Here is a 16,507-nt window from a genome sequence, read left to right on the forward strand (position 1 = left end):
CTTTTTAAAAATTTATGAAAAATATGGAAAACTCCTTGAAATATCATGTTCGGATTTTTTTCTCTTACAAGTCCTCAGAAACCCAAATTACTCTTAAGTTTCTCTCTTAAACCATTTTTTTTTGCATCTATAACTTTTCTCTAAACAATTTCTGTTTTTATAAATGTGTAATTTCTTTTAAAAATCCTTCATTATTCTTTATTCTTGTGAAATAATTCTGTTTTTCTTGGATGCTATTATTCATATTTTCTTCAGATTTCTTAGATGTAATCCTTTATTTTCTTGCTTATATAATTTCTTTAATTCCTCATTTTATTCATTATTCATGTCCTCAGAAAATTCTAGTTTTACCTCTAGTGTTTCATTTGTTCCTGGTTAAGGTTAAATTTCTATGGGTATTTTTGCCTCTGATTCTTTTAGTTACTGTTTAGCTTGTTAGTGTATGTTTTTAATAAGAAAACATTTTCATGGATATTAAATAATTTTTCTTTGGAGGTATTCCATATATGTTTTTGAAGGTGTTATGGAAGATCAAAATTATCTTGCAACTGCTTCTATTCAATGAATGCAAGAATGAATAAATGAATGAATGGATATATGGATGGATTCAATCAAACTCATTTATTAAATGCCTGCTATGATCCAGTTATATATTTCTGAAATTGTTCCCATAGTCAATTACCTAGGAATTATTTTTCCCTAAGCATGCACTGAATATATTTCCCCTCCCCATTTCCCATAATTTTCTAACACTACCTATCAAGCTGAAATTGAAGATAGAATTTGGAATTGAAGTGGATTAAAAGAATAAACCAAGGTATTATTCATTTTAAAGAATAGTTATACCAACAGATCTATACCATCCTTCCTAAGCTCTGAGTTCACTTATCTATGAACTGCATTTGAACTGATTTCCATTTTTTAAAAGAAAAATGTTAAGAATGACTTTGCGGATCTGCTTGTTTTTGATACTATAGATAATTGGATTCAAAACAGGTGGCAGAATAAGAAAAGCATTAGACATCATGGTGTGAACATATGGAGGTGCCTTATGACCCCACCTATGGACACTGGAAAGGCTAATAAGGGGTATATAGAAGACAGAAATGGCACCAATGTGAGAAACACAGGTGCTGAAGGCTTTGTGGCGTTCCTGTGGTGAGGCAATGCTAAGCAAAGAATTAATGATTAGAACATAGGAAAGGACAATCAAAGGAACATCTAAGCCAAATGTTAAAAATATTGCAACTAATCCATATATGCTATTGGCCTTGGTATTTGAACAAGAGTGTTTTATCACATCAGGATGGTAACAATAAGAGTGAGAAAGGATATTATTGTTGCAGAATAATAGGCGTTTAAGAAGCAGGATCACTGGAGTCATAACAAGAGTACCTCTGAGTACCATCATCAATCCAAATTGGAGAATCCTGGCTGGAGTTAGAATTGTGACATATCTGAGTGGGTCACAAATAGCAATAAAGCGGTCAAAGGACATGGCCAACAAAACTGAGGACTCCATAATGGTGAGAAAATGAATGAAAAACAATTGACTGATGCACGAATCTAAAGTGATTTCTCGAGCATTGAACCAAAAGACACCCAAGGTGGTCGGCAGTGTGGATAGGGACAAGCACACGTCAATGGCTGACATCATGAAGAGAAAATAATACATGGGTTCATGCAGGTTCTGTTTAGTAATAATGACAAACAGGATCATGCTGTTTCCTGAGAGAGCAATGGCATAGAGACAACAAAAGGGAATAGATACCCAGATATGAATATCCTCCAGTCCTGGAATTCCTGTTAGGAAGAAGGTCAGGGATATGTCTGTGTTGTTTGGCAAAGCCAACATAGTGAATTGAGAAGGTAATTTTCAAATGGAAAAGTTCCAAGCCTGCAAAAGGAAAAAAAAAGGCAATTATGGATTTTTATAGCTGAAATCTTATATAATTTAACTGTTTCCTTAATAGTTAATTAATACATTATGGTTACCTTGTTCTCCCAAAAAGATTTTTAGGGTCATAACCAAAATAGATTTAAAAGGACATTCTGTCCCTGTAGTCTAATTTTATGGCAATTGATTTTAAAGTATGTTAAAGGTAATTTATGTTAAGTCATATTAATTTATGGTAAAGTATTAAGTTAAATAATTAATTAGTGTGACAGTGTAATTAAAAAGAAAATTATTATGATGTTCAAAGGTGATTTAAGTGGTGGTGGTGGTGGTGGTGGTGGTAGGTTAAGTTCACTTCTAAATTCCATGATTGAAAAGTGATATCAACAAACTAGGCAACATGTAGAAAATTCTTATGTTTGATAGGTATGCCAGGAAACTAAGGGCTATCAAATCTATCTTATTTGAGGAATGAATAATGAAACTAGAGCTATTTAGTACAGAAAAGTTAGAACTTACAAAAGAATATGATAACTGTCTTTAAAAATAAAGTAATGTTCTGTCCATTGTACATGCTGTGAGAGTATGGTGATGGCAATATAGAGAAATGTCAGTATAATGAATAGCAGAGTCTTAGTGTACCTTTGTACTATTATAATTAACATGAAGGCTAAACAGAAACAATCATTGAGTATGCTTCAGGGCTCCGTTTTATCTTTCTATACTGTCCCACTTGGTGATCCCATTATTACCAATGGATTGAATTATCATCTCTATGTAGATAATTACAAGATCTATAGGTCTTTCTGGGAAGCAAGGTGGTGTAGTCAATAGAATGCTTGACCTGGAGTCAGGAAGATTCATCTTGATGAATTCAAATCTTTCCTCAGCCACTTACTAGCTTAGTAACTTTGGGCAAGCCACTTAACCCTGTTTGCCTCAGTTTCCTCATCTGTAAAGTGAACTAGAAAAGTGGCAAGCCACTCCCATATTTTTGCTAAGAAAATCCCAAATGGGGTCATGAAAAGTTGAACATGACTGAATAACAGCAAAAACAGGCCTGAATCTCTCTCATGAGCTTTAATATCTTATTAATGATATAATTTCTATATGTGAGACTGGATGTCACATAAGTATCTCAATCTCAACATGTAAAAAAGAGTAAAAACTCATTATCTTTCCATAAACCTTTCCCTTTTCAAAACTCCTGTAGTACTATTGAGGGCATATCTATCCTCCAAATCACCAAACTTACAAATGTCAGTGTCATTTTTTATTCTTCCATGTACCCATTTCACAGTTATAATATACTGCCAAATCTTGTAATCTTTACCTTCATGCCGTCCCCATATGTGACCCCTTCTCTACACTCACATATATAACATACTGGAACAGATTTTTATCACTTCATGCCCTGACTATAGCAATAGCCTTCTAATTGGTCTCCCTAACTCAGTTCTTTCTCCACTCAATTTCTCCACCATATACTCAGCTTCCTAAGTGATTTTCCTGAAGTTCAAATTTCACCGTGTTTCTCCCCTACTCTATAAATGCCAATAATTCTCCATTGCCTCCATAATTAAACAGAATATTCTGTGTTATGTAGTATTTTTCATATCTGGTTCATTGTTACCTTTCCATTCTTCTAGCACTTTATTCTCATTTGTGCACTCCTTGATTTAATGTCTCTGACCTTCATACATGCTCCTAACTGACTCTATCTCCCAAATCTGTGAATCTGTGCTGAATTACCCTCATATGTGGAATGTTCTCCATTCTCACCATTGCCTCCTAGCTTCCTTTCAGACTCAGCTCAGGATTTATGGAGCCAAAGTGGCTGAGAAAAGGCAGAAACTCATCTAAGTTCTTTGAAATTCTTTTCCAAACTACTTTAAATAATGCCTCAGAACAAATTCTGGAGTAGTGGGACCCACAAAAGAACAACTTGAAATAATTTTTTTTCCAAGCCAAGACAACTTAGAAGTTCAACAGGAAAGGTCTGTTAAACCCATATAAGAGTAGAGTGTAGTCTAGGATGAGCAATATGTTGGTAAGGCAGCAACAAGTTATGTTTCAGCAGTGGCTTCAGGAGCTTTCAGCCCACAAAAGGTAAGGGGGTTGAACTCCTGGTTGGAAGATTACAGAAATCCCTTTGCTGGAACTGGATCCAGGACAATGTTACATTCTCCATACATGGATCCAGGTCACAGTACTGGGTCACAGTCCCAGGGAGAGGAGGAGCTCTATCACGTAAGAGCTTGAAGCCACAGGGTAACAGAGATCTTGGTCACAGTTTTATGGTGGAAAAGAGTGTTAGAAGTTGCTTACAGACAGAACACAAACTCACAAGAAGACAAGAAAGCCAAAACATCTACATGCAAAGCCTCAAAAAAAAGTGCCTTAGTCTTAGCACCCCCCCCCCCTCAAAAAAAGTTCCTGGAAGAGTCAGAAAAGGGTTATCAAAATCAAGTAAAAAAGGTTCATGGAAAATTGGAAGAAGAAATGAGAATGAGGTAAGAAAATCATGAAAAATGTCAATAGCTTGGTAAAGGAGACAAAAAAAGTTCTAAAGAAAATGGTACAATATGGCAAAATTGTGAATATGTCTATTGGTAAAAAGAGGCACAAAAATTCACTAAAGAGAACTCCTTAAAAATAAAATTGAAAAAAAGGAAAATTGGAGAGGAAATTAAAGCGAGTATTTGAAGCTATTTTGCCAATTATATGCCAAATAAATTTGACAATATAAGTGAAATGCATGAATATTTACAAAAGTACAAACTGCCCAGATTAGCAAAGGATGAAATAGAATACTTGAATAGCCCCATATAAGAAAAAAAGGAATTGAACAAGCCATCAATAAACTTCCTAACAAAAAATTCCCCAGGCCAGATATGGCCCTGTGAATTCTACCAAACATTTATTTCAATAGGCTCATTTTTCAAATATATAGAGGATTTTGTCAAATCTATAAAAATACAAGTCATACCCCAATTGACCAGGTGTCAAAAGATATTAACAGGCAGTTTCCAGATGAAGAAATCAAATTTATCTATGGTCATCTGAAAAAAATGATTTAAATCACTCTTGATTAGAGTAATACAAATTAAAAAAAAAAACTCTGAGGTACCACATCACACCTATCAGATTGATTAGTGTTACATAAAAAGAAAATGATCAATTTTGGAGGGGATGTGGGAAAATTGGGACACTAACACATTGTTGGTGGAGTTGCTAACCGATCCAACGATTCTGTAGAACAATTTGAAACTATTCCCAAAGGGCTACAAAACTGCCTACTCTTTGACCCAGCAATACTATTATTAAGATCATTTCCCCACATAAATTTGACAATCTTAGTGAAATGGAAGAACATTTACAAAAAAATATTTAAGTTGCCCAGATTAACTGAAGAGGAAGTAAATTATTTAAATAACCCTATCTCAGAAAGAAATCGAACAAGCCATCAGCAAACTGCCTAGGAAAAAATCTCCAGGGCCAGATGGATTTACTAGCAAATTCTATCAAACATTTAAAGAAAAAATTGATTCAAATACTCCACAAACTATTTGGGAAAATTAGTGAAGAAAGAGTCCTACCAAATTCTTTTTATTACACAAATATGATACTGATACCTAAATCAGGAAGAGATAAAACAGAGAAAGAAAATTATAGACCAATTTCCCTCATGAATATAGATGGAAAATATTTTTTTAAATATTAGCAAAAAGACTACAGCAACTTATCACAAGAATAATACAATTTGATCAGGTAAGATTTATTCCAGGAATGCAAGGATGATTTAATATTAGGAAAACAATCAATATAATTGACCATATCTACAATAAAACTAGCAAAAACTACATGATTATCTCAATAGATAACAGAAAATACTTTTGATAAAATACAACATACATTACTATTAAAAACATTAGAAAGTATAGGAATAAATGGAGTCTTCCTTAAAATGATGGGTAGCATCTATTTAAAGTCATCAGCAAGTATTATCTTTAATGGGGATAAGCTAGAAGCATTTCAACAAGATCAGTGTGAAACAAAGATGTCCACTATCATCCCTCTTATTCAATCTGTTACTAGAAATATTAGCAGTAGTAATTAGAGAAGAAAAAGAAATCAAAAGAATAAAATTAGGCAAATAAGAGACTAATTAAGCTATCATGCTTTGCCGATGATGAGATGATATACTTAGATAATGGTAGAGAATCATGTAAAAAAAACTGTTTGAGACAATAAATGACTTTGGCAAAGTTGCAGGATATAAAATGAACCCACATAAATCCTCAATATTCCTATATATTTCTAAGAAAATTCAACAGCAAGAGATAGGAGAAATCCCATTTAAAGTTACTGTAGACATTATAAAATATTTGGGCATCTACCTATCAAAACAAACCCGGGACCTATATGAGCACAACTACAAAACACTTTTCACACAAATAAAGTCAGATCTAACTAATTGGAAAAACATCAATTGCTTGTGGCTGGGTCAAGCTAATATAATAAAAAATGATAATTTTACCTAAATTAAATTACATATTTAGTGCCATACCAATCAATCTACCAAAAATTACTTTATAGAGCTAGAAAAAAATAGTAAGAAAAATTCATTTAGAAGAACAAAAAGTCCAGAATATCAAGGGAATTAATGAAAAGAAATGCTAGGGAAGATGGCCTAGCCATACCAGATTTTAATCTGTATTATAAAGCAGCAGTCATCAAAACTACTTGGAACTTGCTGAGGATTAGAGTAGTGGATCAAAGGAATAGATCAGGTACACAAGACTCAACAGTCAATGACTATAGTAATCTACTGTTTTATAAACCCAAAGACCCCAGTTTTTGGAATAAAAATCCACTATTTGACAAAATCTGCTGGGAAAAATGGAATATAGTATGGCAGAAACTTGGCATAGACCATTATCTAACAATGTATACCCAAATCAGGACTAAATGGGTGCATGATCTAGGTATAAAGGCTGATACTCTAAGCAATATGGGAAAGCAAGGAATAATTTACCTCTCAGATTTATGGAGAGGGGAAGACTTTGTTACCAAAGAAGAATTAGAGAGCATTATAAAATGCAAAATGGATAATTTAGATTACATTAAATTGAAAAGTTTCTGCACAAAAAAAGCCAATGCAACAAAGATTAAGAGGGACATGGAAAATTGAGAAAGAATTTTTACAAGCAATGTCTCTGATAAAGGCTTCATTTGTAAAATATACAGAGAATTGAGTCAAATATATAAGAATACAAGTCATTCCCCAATTGATAAATGGTTAAAGGATCTGAAAGGAAGAAATTAAAGATATTTATTTATAAGCATATGAAATATGCTCTAAATCACTATTGATTAGAGAAATGCAAATCAAAACAATCTTAAGTACCACATCTTACTGGTCAGATTGGCTAAGATGTCAAAACAGGAAAATGACAATGCTGGAGAGGGTGTGGAAAAATTGGAACACTAATGCATTGTTGGTGGAGTTGTGAACTGATCTGTAGAGCAATCTGGAACTATGCCCAAAGGTCTATAAATAATTTTACACCCTTTAACCCAGAAATGCTACTTTTAGGGTTATATCCCAAAGAGATCATAGAAGTGGGCAGAAGACCCATATGTACAAAAATATTTATAGCAGCTCTTTTTTTGGTGGCAAAGAATTGGAAATTGAGGAGATGCCCATCAATTGGAGAATGGTTGAACAATTTGTGGTATATGAACGTTTGTGTGTGTGTGTGTGTGTGTGTGTGTGTGTGTGTGTGTGCTATAAGAAATGAGGAGCAGATGGAATTCATATTTACCTGGAGAGGCTTATATGAACTGATGCTGAGTGAGACAAGCAGAACCAGGAGAAAATTGTACACAATTACAAATACAACGTATGTGTGATGATCCACTGTGACACTGGACTCTTCTCAGCATTGCAGGGTTACATAGCTAACTCCAAAAGACTCAAGATGGAGAACGATGTCTACATTCAGAGAAAGAGCTAGAAAGAAGAGTTTGAATGCAGATTGAAGCAAATTACCTGATCACTTTCTTTTTCTTGTTTGGTTTTGTTTCCTCTTTCCCATCGTTCATTCCATCTGTTACAATCCTTCTTTATAACCTGACTAATGTCTAATGTGAAAGTATTTGCATATCCTATACTTAATTACATGCTGCCATTGGGGATGGGGCGGGGGGAGAAGGATGAGGAGAAAATTTGAAACTAAAGGGATTATGGAACTGAATCTTGTAAACTAAAAGTAAACAAACAAATTAATAAAGACCATTTAAAAAAAGATCATTTCCCAATGAGATAAAAAAGGGAAAAAGATGTATAATTACAAAAATATTTGGAGCAGCTCTTTTTCTGGTGGCAAAAAAATTGGACATGGAGGTATATGACTAAACAAGTTGTGTTATATGATTATAGTGGAATACTTTTCTACTGTAAGAAAATATGGTCAATATACTCTCAGAAGAAAAAAAAACATGGAAATACTTGCATGAAGTGATGCAAAATCAAATGAGCAGAACCAGGAGAGCATTGTACACAGCAATAGCCATATTGTAAGATGATCAACAACAAACAAGTTAGATATTTTTAGCAATACAATGATCCAACACAATCCTAAATGGCTTATGATGAAAAATGCTGCCCACCTCCAGAGAAGGAACTGATGAAGCCCAAATTCAGAGCAAAATAAAGTTTTGGGTTTTTTTTACTTTCTTAATTTTTCTTGCGCTTTAAATTTTGTTTCTTTCACAACATAACTAGTATGGAAACTTGTTTTGAGTGACCATACATGTATAACTATATCATAATTGCTTGATTTTTCAATGAAGGTGGATGGGAGGTAGGGTGGGAGAAAATTTGGAACTCAAAAATGTTTAAAAGAATGAAAAAAATGTTTTACAAGTAATTAGAAAAATAAAATATAATCAATAAATCATAATATGTATTATAAATTTAATAGAAATGTAGAAAAGTGAAATATTAAATTAAATGAAAACATTTTTGAATAATCACTTTTGACAAAAGAAAGAAAGCTCAAATACCACCCTCTGTAAGGGGACTTATTGCCCATTGTTAGCACATTTGCTCTGAAATTATGTCCTATTTGCAGTGCTTGTATTTTGTTTGTACAAATGTCAAATATTGTTTCTGCCACTATAATGTTAGTTTCTTGAGGGAAAAGTACTTTGTTTTTACATTTATTTGTTTTTACAATTCTCAGCATAGTGTCCAAAATATCTTTATTGTTGTTGTTCAGTTATTTCAATCATGTTCAATTCTTTGGGTTCCAATATGGGATTTTCTTTTTAAAACATTTAGTATTTTTTCCCCCAGTTATATGTAAAAACAATTTCTAACACTGGTTTTTCAGACCTTGAGATCCAAATTCTCTTCATTCCTCCCTCACCATGACACCTCACTGAGAAGGCAAGCAATTCAATATAGGTTATATATATATATATATATAATGAGTCATAAAAAAACACATCCATAATAGTTATGTTGTGAAAGAAAACCCAGACAAAAAATTCAATAAAAATAAAGTTGAAAAAGTATGCTTCAATCTGTATTTAGACACCATCAGTTCTTTCTCTGGGGATGGATAACATTTTTCATCATGTCTTTCAGAGTTGTCTTTGATCATTGTATTGCTAAGAATAGCTAAGTCATTCACAATTGATCATCTCATAATATCACTGTTACTTTGCACACAGTACATTTCATTTTGCATCAGCCCACAGAAGACTTTCCAGGTTTTTCTGAGATCATCTTGATGATCATTTCATATAGTACAATATAGTGTTCCATCATAATCACATAACACAACTTGGTCAATCATTCCCCAACTGATGGGCATCCTCTCAATTTCCAATTCTTTTCTCCCAGAAAAATGCGGCTATAAATATCTTTGAATATATGTCTTTTTCTTTTCTTTTTTAAATCTTTTTTTGTATACAGACCTAGTAGTGGTATTTATAATTCAAAAGGTATGTATGGTTTTAAAACCTTTTGAACATAGCTTCAAATTGCCAGACAGAATGTTTGAATCAGTTCACAACTTGGCCAACATTACATCTCATAGTTCTCACATCTCCTTCAACAATTGTCATTTACCTTTTCTATTCTATTAGAAAATCTAATAGGTATGAGGTATTACCTCAGAATTGTTTTAATTTGCATTTCTCCAATCAATAGTGAGTTAGATTTTTTTTTCATATTGTATAGATAGGTGTTTTTTTTTTAAGCAATTGGGGTTAAGTGACTTGCTCAAGGTTACACGGCCAGGTGTTTCTGGGTGGGTGCTAAGTGTCTGAGCCTGGAATTCGATCCCCCGGTCATCCGTTCACTGGAGCCGGTGCTCTTACTCGCTGTGCTACCTGGCCACCCCATGTAGATAGTTTTGATTACCTCATCTGAAAACTGATAATATCTTTTGATTGTTTTCCAATTGGGGAATGACCCATATTTTTATAAATTCAACTAATTCTCTATATGTTTGAGAATTGAGGCCTTTATCAGATAAACTTGCTTTGACATGTTTTTTTTTTACAGTCACTATTTGCTAACTTTCTTTCTCTCTATCCTATTCCCTCTCCCCTCATTTGTTCTATTTTTCTCTCCTTTCATTCTGTGTGTCCTCAAAAGTGTTTTGCTTCTGACCATGCCCTCCACCAATCTGCTCTCCCTTCTATCACCCTTCCCCTTTGTTGATCCCCTTCCTCTCCTACTTTCTTGCAGGGTGAGATAGAATTCTATATCCATTTGAGTGTGTGTTATTCCTTCTTTGAGCCATTTCTGATGAGAGTAGAGTTCACTGACTTCCCCTCACCTCTCCCCTCTTCCCCTTCCTCTTTTATGCGAGATAATTTACCATATTCTATTTCTCCCTTTCTTTTTTCTCCCAGTATGTTCCTCTTTCACCCCATAACTTTATTTTTTAAGATATAATCCCTTTATATTCAACTCATATTTATATCTATCTATCTATCTATCTATCTATCTATCTATCTATCTATCTATCTATCTATCTATCTATCTATAGGTATTGTGAGTTACAAATATCTTCCCAAATAGGAATGTTTAACCTTATTAAGTCCCTTATGATTTCCATTTCATGTTTACCTTTTTATGCTTCTCCTGAGTCTTACATTTGAAAGAAATATTTTCTATTCTCTGGTCTTTTCATTAAGAATGCTTAAAGGTCTTTTATCTCATTGAATATCAATTTTCCTCCTTGAATGACTATACTCAGTTTTTCTGGGTTGTAATTCTAACCCATTTGCCCTCCATAATATCACATTCCAAGCCCTCTGATCCTTTATCTTGACTGTGGCTCCACCATACTTGAATTCTTTGTATCTGGCTATTTGCATTATTTTCTCCATGATCTGTGAACTATGGAATTTGGCTATATCCCTGGAACTTTTCATATTGGCATCTCTTTCAGGAGATAATCATATTCTTTCAATTCCTATTTCACCCTTTGATTCTAGAATATCAGGGCAGCTTTCCTTGATAATTTCTTGAAAGATGATGTCTAACCTTTTTCTTTTTTGGACATTGGCTTTCAGGTAGCCCAAAGTTTTTTTTTTTTAAGTCATTTCTTCTGGATCTATTTTCTAGGTCAGTTTTTTTTTTTCCTCAATGAGATATTTCACACTGTATTCTATTATTTTTTTTTCATTTTTTTTTTCTGCAGTGAGCTTTTGTATCTCCTTTTCCATTGGGCCAGTTTTGCCTTCTAATGCATTTTTCTTCCCATTAACTTTTTGAACCTCTTTTACCATTTGGCCTAGTCAACTTTTTAAGGTGTTATTTTGTGTGTGTGTGTCTCCTTTCCCAGGCTGTTGACTTTTTTCTCATTATTTTCTTGCATCACTGTCATTTCTCTTTCCATTTATTTCTCTACATCTCTTCCTTGGTTTTCAAAATGATTTTTGAGCTCTTCCATGGCCTGAGACCAATTCATATTTTTCTTGGAGGCTTTTGATGGGGGAGCTTTGGCTTTGCTATCTTTTTTTGACTGTGTGTTTTAATCTTTCTTGTCACCATAACAACTTTCTATATAGTCAGAGGGTTTTTTTTCCCATTGTTTCCTCATTTCCCCACCTATTTTTTTTTTTTGCTTTTTAGAGGGGCAGTTGGGGTTAAGTGACTTGCCCAAGGTCACATGGCTAGTTTTTGTGTTAAGTGTGTGAGGCCAAATTTCAACTCAGGTCCTCCTGACTCCAGGGCCGGTGCCCTATTCACTGTGCCACCTAGAGGCCCCCACCTATTTATTTTTAACTTGTTTTTTAACTGTTTCTTAAAATAGGCCTCTTCTTCCAGAGTAGAGGACACACTGTCCCAAGCTTCAGGGTTTTTCTGCACCTGTTAAGGGAAGGTGTTGACTAACTCTCCTGGTCTGTGCTCTGGTCTGTGACTTACTACAAACACCCGTTTCTACCCTGGAACTGTGAGGAAATTCCCTGCTCGGCTGTTGTCACAATCTCTGCTCTGCTAGTGCTCCTCCTCAGTCTGGAACTGCCATGCAGGACTGCAACCTGTATCTGAGTATGGGAAGAGAAGCAGTGTCCTGTCTCAGTACCAGCAAAAAGAGCTGTATAATCTCCATCTGACCAATTTTTCCACCCCCTTACTGCCCATGGGCTGAAAGCTCCAGAAACAGCCACTGTTGCTGCCACCATCCCTCCCAAAGCCTGCTCCTAGTTTGCTGTGGTGGGGACTATACTGGGGCAACTTGTGCTGGACTGCACTCTACTCTCACCCAGGTGCAACAGACCTTTCCTGTCAACATTCTGAGTTGTCTTTCACATCTGTGGGCCGAGACGTCTAGAAGCTACTACTTCTGTCAGTGATTCAGTCACCCTGAGGCCTGCTCCAGATTTGCTGGGGCCTGGCCTGTGTTGGCCTGGCCTGGATTGTGCTCCTCTCTTGCTGTGGTGCAACAGAGCTTTCTTAACAACCTTCCAAGTTGTCTTGGATTGGAAATTTTTATATCTCCATCTTTTTATAATTTCCACTGCTCTAGAATTTTTAAGAGTCATTTTTTGAGGGTTTTTTTTGCTTTTTTTTTTTTTTTGGAGTGCGATTGGGGTTAATTGACTTGCCCAAAGTCACACTGCTAGTAAGTACATCAAGTGTCTGAGGCCAGATTTGAACTCAGGTCCTCCTGACTCCAGGGCCAGTGCTCTATTCACTGTACTACCTATCTACCCCATTTTAAAAGGTATTTTAAGGGAACTGGGGGACAATTCAGACAAGTCTCTGCTTTTATTCAATTATCTTGGCTCCACCTCTCCATGGGATTTTCTTGGCAAACATACTGAAGCAGTTTGCCATTTCCTTCTGCAACTCATTTTTACAGATAAAGAAAATGAGGCAAACATATTAAGTGATTTGTCCAGTGTAACACAGCTAGCAGATATCTGAGACATAATTTGAACTTAGTTCCTCCTGATTACAGGACCGATACTGCACAACATAGTTTTCCCTGTCTGTTATATAGTAATCATTTAATTGTTTTTTGATTGGCTGATTTAAACAATAGTGATATAGGCTCTGGTGATAAACTTGGTGAATGAGCATTCCATCAAATGGGATGCAGTGCTTTCTAAGATTCAAGGAAAAAGGATGTCATAAATCTGTTAGCTATGTCTACTCAAAACCATCAGAAATGAGGGAATATCCAAGAAAATGGCACTTTATTGTGTCCTGGTTTCACAGAAAGGCAAGGTAAACACAAACAGATAGATTAAAAATATCAAATTACAATATTTTGCCTATTAAAAATCATTGAATATGATGCAAACCACAAAAGCTATACAAGTAAAAGTATGCATTAAATAAATTGAAAATGTATGAAGTTTAGCATGTGCAGGTCCAGGAGTACCATAACAAAATTGAAACATTGCATATTATAAGCAAGGGTTTTCTACTATATTTTTAAAATCAGTTGGGGTTTAGTAACTTGCTCAAGGTTACATGACCAGTTATTTTGTGTGGGTGTTAAGTATCTGAGGCTGGAATCCATCCCAGGTATACAAATTCCAGGGCCGGCACTCGTACTCTATTTTTTTTCTATATTTTTTGCCCCTTACTATATTTTTTTGAGCTTTGACTTGGTTTGTTTTGAGTTGTTGTTATTCTGCATGTGGATGAATAATAGCCTTAGTTTCAAGTCACTTATCATTTCATTGATGAACAATACAAAACAAATATAAGAAATAACTTCATCCCTAAACCTTTGATGAAATAAGAAGTGAAATTAAGCATTTGCCAAAATCTGAGAGAAAAGTTGAAGGACCTAAGGCCATTGAATATATTAACTAAATGTAAATAACAGAAATTCTACCTGACTGAAAGAGATCATAAATCATATTGATATCTTAAATGATGTTAAAAATAAAAGGACTTTTTTTTAAAAAAAAGTATCATGGCATTAATACAACTAGAAGGTTAATGAGAAAAAATGAGTAATACTAAAAAGCTGCTATTTGTCATAAACATCATGATTGAGCAAATTTTCCCACTTGATAGATAATAGACAATCACCAGAATTGGAGTAGGAATCTAGGCAATTCATATTTAGGGGGAAATAGGTTATTGGGAAAGCAATTTCAGAAATACATGCCTGAAATATATCAAGCATGTAATAAATGATGTTAATTTTGTCCTTCAATAATAAATTAATGAGAGTTGGTGAGACAGACTCAATCTCCAATACCATCTTTGAAAACATAAATAGAACTGCCCCAGACAAACTATATAAATCCTTGAAATGATTTTAAAAATAAATGCAATGTTACCACAAACAATAAAAGAACTAAAAGGATCAGAAACAGAAGTGTCAATATATAAACACCCTCAGTGAGGAGCAAGTGCAACACCAGAAGCAAAGACAGAATTGTATGACCACATGACAAAATGAATAAGATGAGGACCTACAAAAAGAAACTAAATTAGCAAGAGTATCAGAAAATCAAATAGATAAGATGTTACAACTATGAAATCTACTTTGATCAGTTAGGATTTATTCCAGGAATGCAAGGATGGTTCAATATTAGGAAAACTATCAGTATAACCAAGCATATCAACAACAAAACTAGTAGAAACCACATGATTATCTCAATAGAGGCAGAAAAATATTTTGACAAAATATAGCACCCAGTTCTATTAAAAATACTAGAAAGTACAGGAATAAATAGAGTCTTCCTTAAAATAAGTAGCATATATCTAAAACCATCAGCAAGTATTATATGTGATGGGGATAAGCTAGAAGCATTTCCAGTAAGGTACAAGAAGGTCCACCATCACCCATCTTATTCAATCTGGTACTAGAAATGTTAGCAGCAGCAATAAAAGAAGAAAAAGAAATCAAAGGAATAAAATTAGGCAAAGAAGAGACTAAGCTATTACCCTTTGCCAATGATATGATGATATACTTAGAGAATCTAGTAAAAAAACTACTTGAGATAATAAATAAATTTAGCAAAGTTTAATAAAATAAAATATAAAATAAACCCACATAAATCCTTGTCATTCCTATATGTTTCTTATGAAGTCCAACAGTGAGAGCCAGAATGAGAAATTCCATCTAAAATTACTGTAGACATTATAAAATACTTGGGAATCTACCTACCAAAACAAACCCAGGACCTATATGAACACAATTACAAAACACTTTTCACACAAATAAAGTCAGATTTAACTAATTGGAAAAACATCAGCTGCTTGTGGCTGGGTCAAGCTAATATAATAAAAATGATAATTTTACCTAAATTCAATTATATACTTAGTGCCATGCCAATCAATCTACCAAAAATTATTTTAAAGAGCTAGAAAAAATATTAATAAAAATCATTTGGAAGAACAAAAGGTCCAGAATATCAAAGGAATTAATGAAAAGAAATGCTTGGGAAGGTGGCTTAGCCATATCAGATTTTAATCTGTATTATAAAGCAACAGTCATCAGCAATACTTGGTACTGGCTGAGGAATAGAGTAGCAGATCAGTGGAATAGATTAAGTAGACAAGACACATCATTCAATGACTATAATAATTTACTGTTTGATAAACACAAAGACCCCAGTTTGGGGGATAAGACCTCACTATTTGACAAAAAGTGCTGGAAAAACTGGAATATAGTGTGGCAAAAACTGGGCATAGACCAATATTTTACACCATAAACCAAAATCAAGTCAAAATGGGTGCATGATCTATGTATTAAGGCTGATACTGTAAGCAGTCTGGGAGAGCAATGAATATTTTACCTGTCAGATTTATGGAGAAGGGAAGAATTTATGACCAAACAAGAGATAAAGACCATTATGAAATGGAAAATGGATAACTTTGATTACATTAAACTGAAAAGTTTTTGTACAAATAAAGTCAATGTAACCAAGATTAGGAGGGAAGTGGAAAATAGGGAAATAATTTTTATAACCAGTGTCTCTGATAAGGCCTCATTTCTAAAACCTACAGAGAACTGATTCAAATTTTTAACAATACAAGTGATTCCCCAATTGATAAATTGTCAAAGAATATGAAGAGACAATTTTCAGTAAAAGAAATTAAAGATA

At 34.1% G+C, this 16,507-nt stretch overlaps 1 protein-coding gene across 1 annotated transcript; it reads right to left on the minus strand.

The window, feature by feature from the left end:
- Positions 1-889: 889 nt before the first annotated feature.
- LOC138177740 (olfactory receptor 51F1-like) lies at positions 890-1,855 on the minus strand. Its single transcript, XM_069108947.1, has one exon. It carries the CDS (start codon positions 1,853-1,855, stop codon positions 890-892), a length of 966 nt encoding a protein of 321 aa, XP_068965048.1.
- Positions 1,856-16,507: the final 14,652 nt, after the last annotated feature.

The sequence above is a fragment of the Petaurus breviceps genome, unplaced genomic scaffold, assembly GCF_028583685.1.
Source record: "Petaurus breviceps papuanus isolate PSGF00001 unplaced genomic scaffold, PetGlider_PUasm1.0 90444, whole genome shotgun sequence".
In the NCBI taxonomy this organism is placed as follows: domain Eukaryota; kingdom Metazoa; phylum Chordata; class Mammalia; order Diprotodontia; family Petauridae; genus Petaurus; species Petaurus breviceps.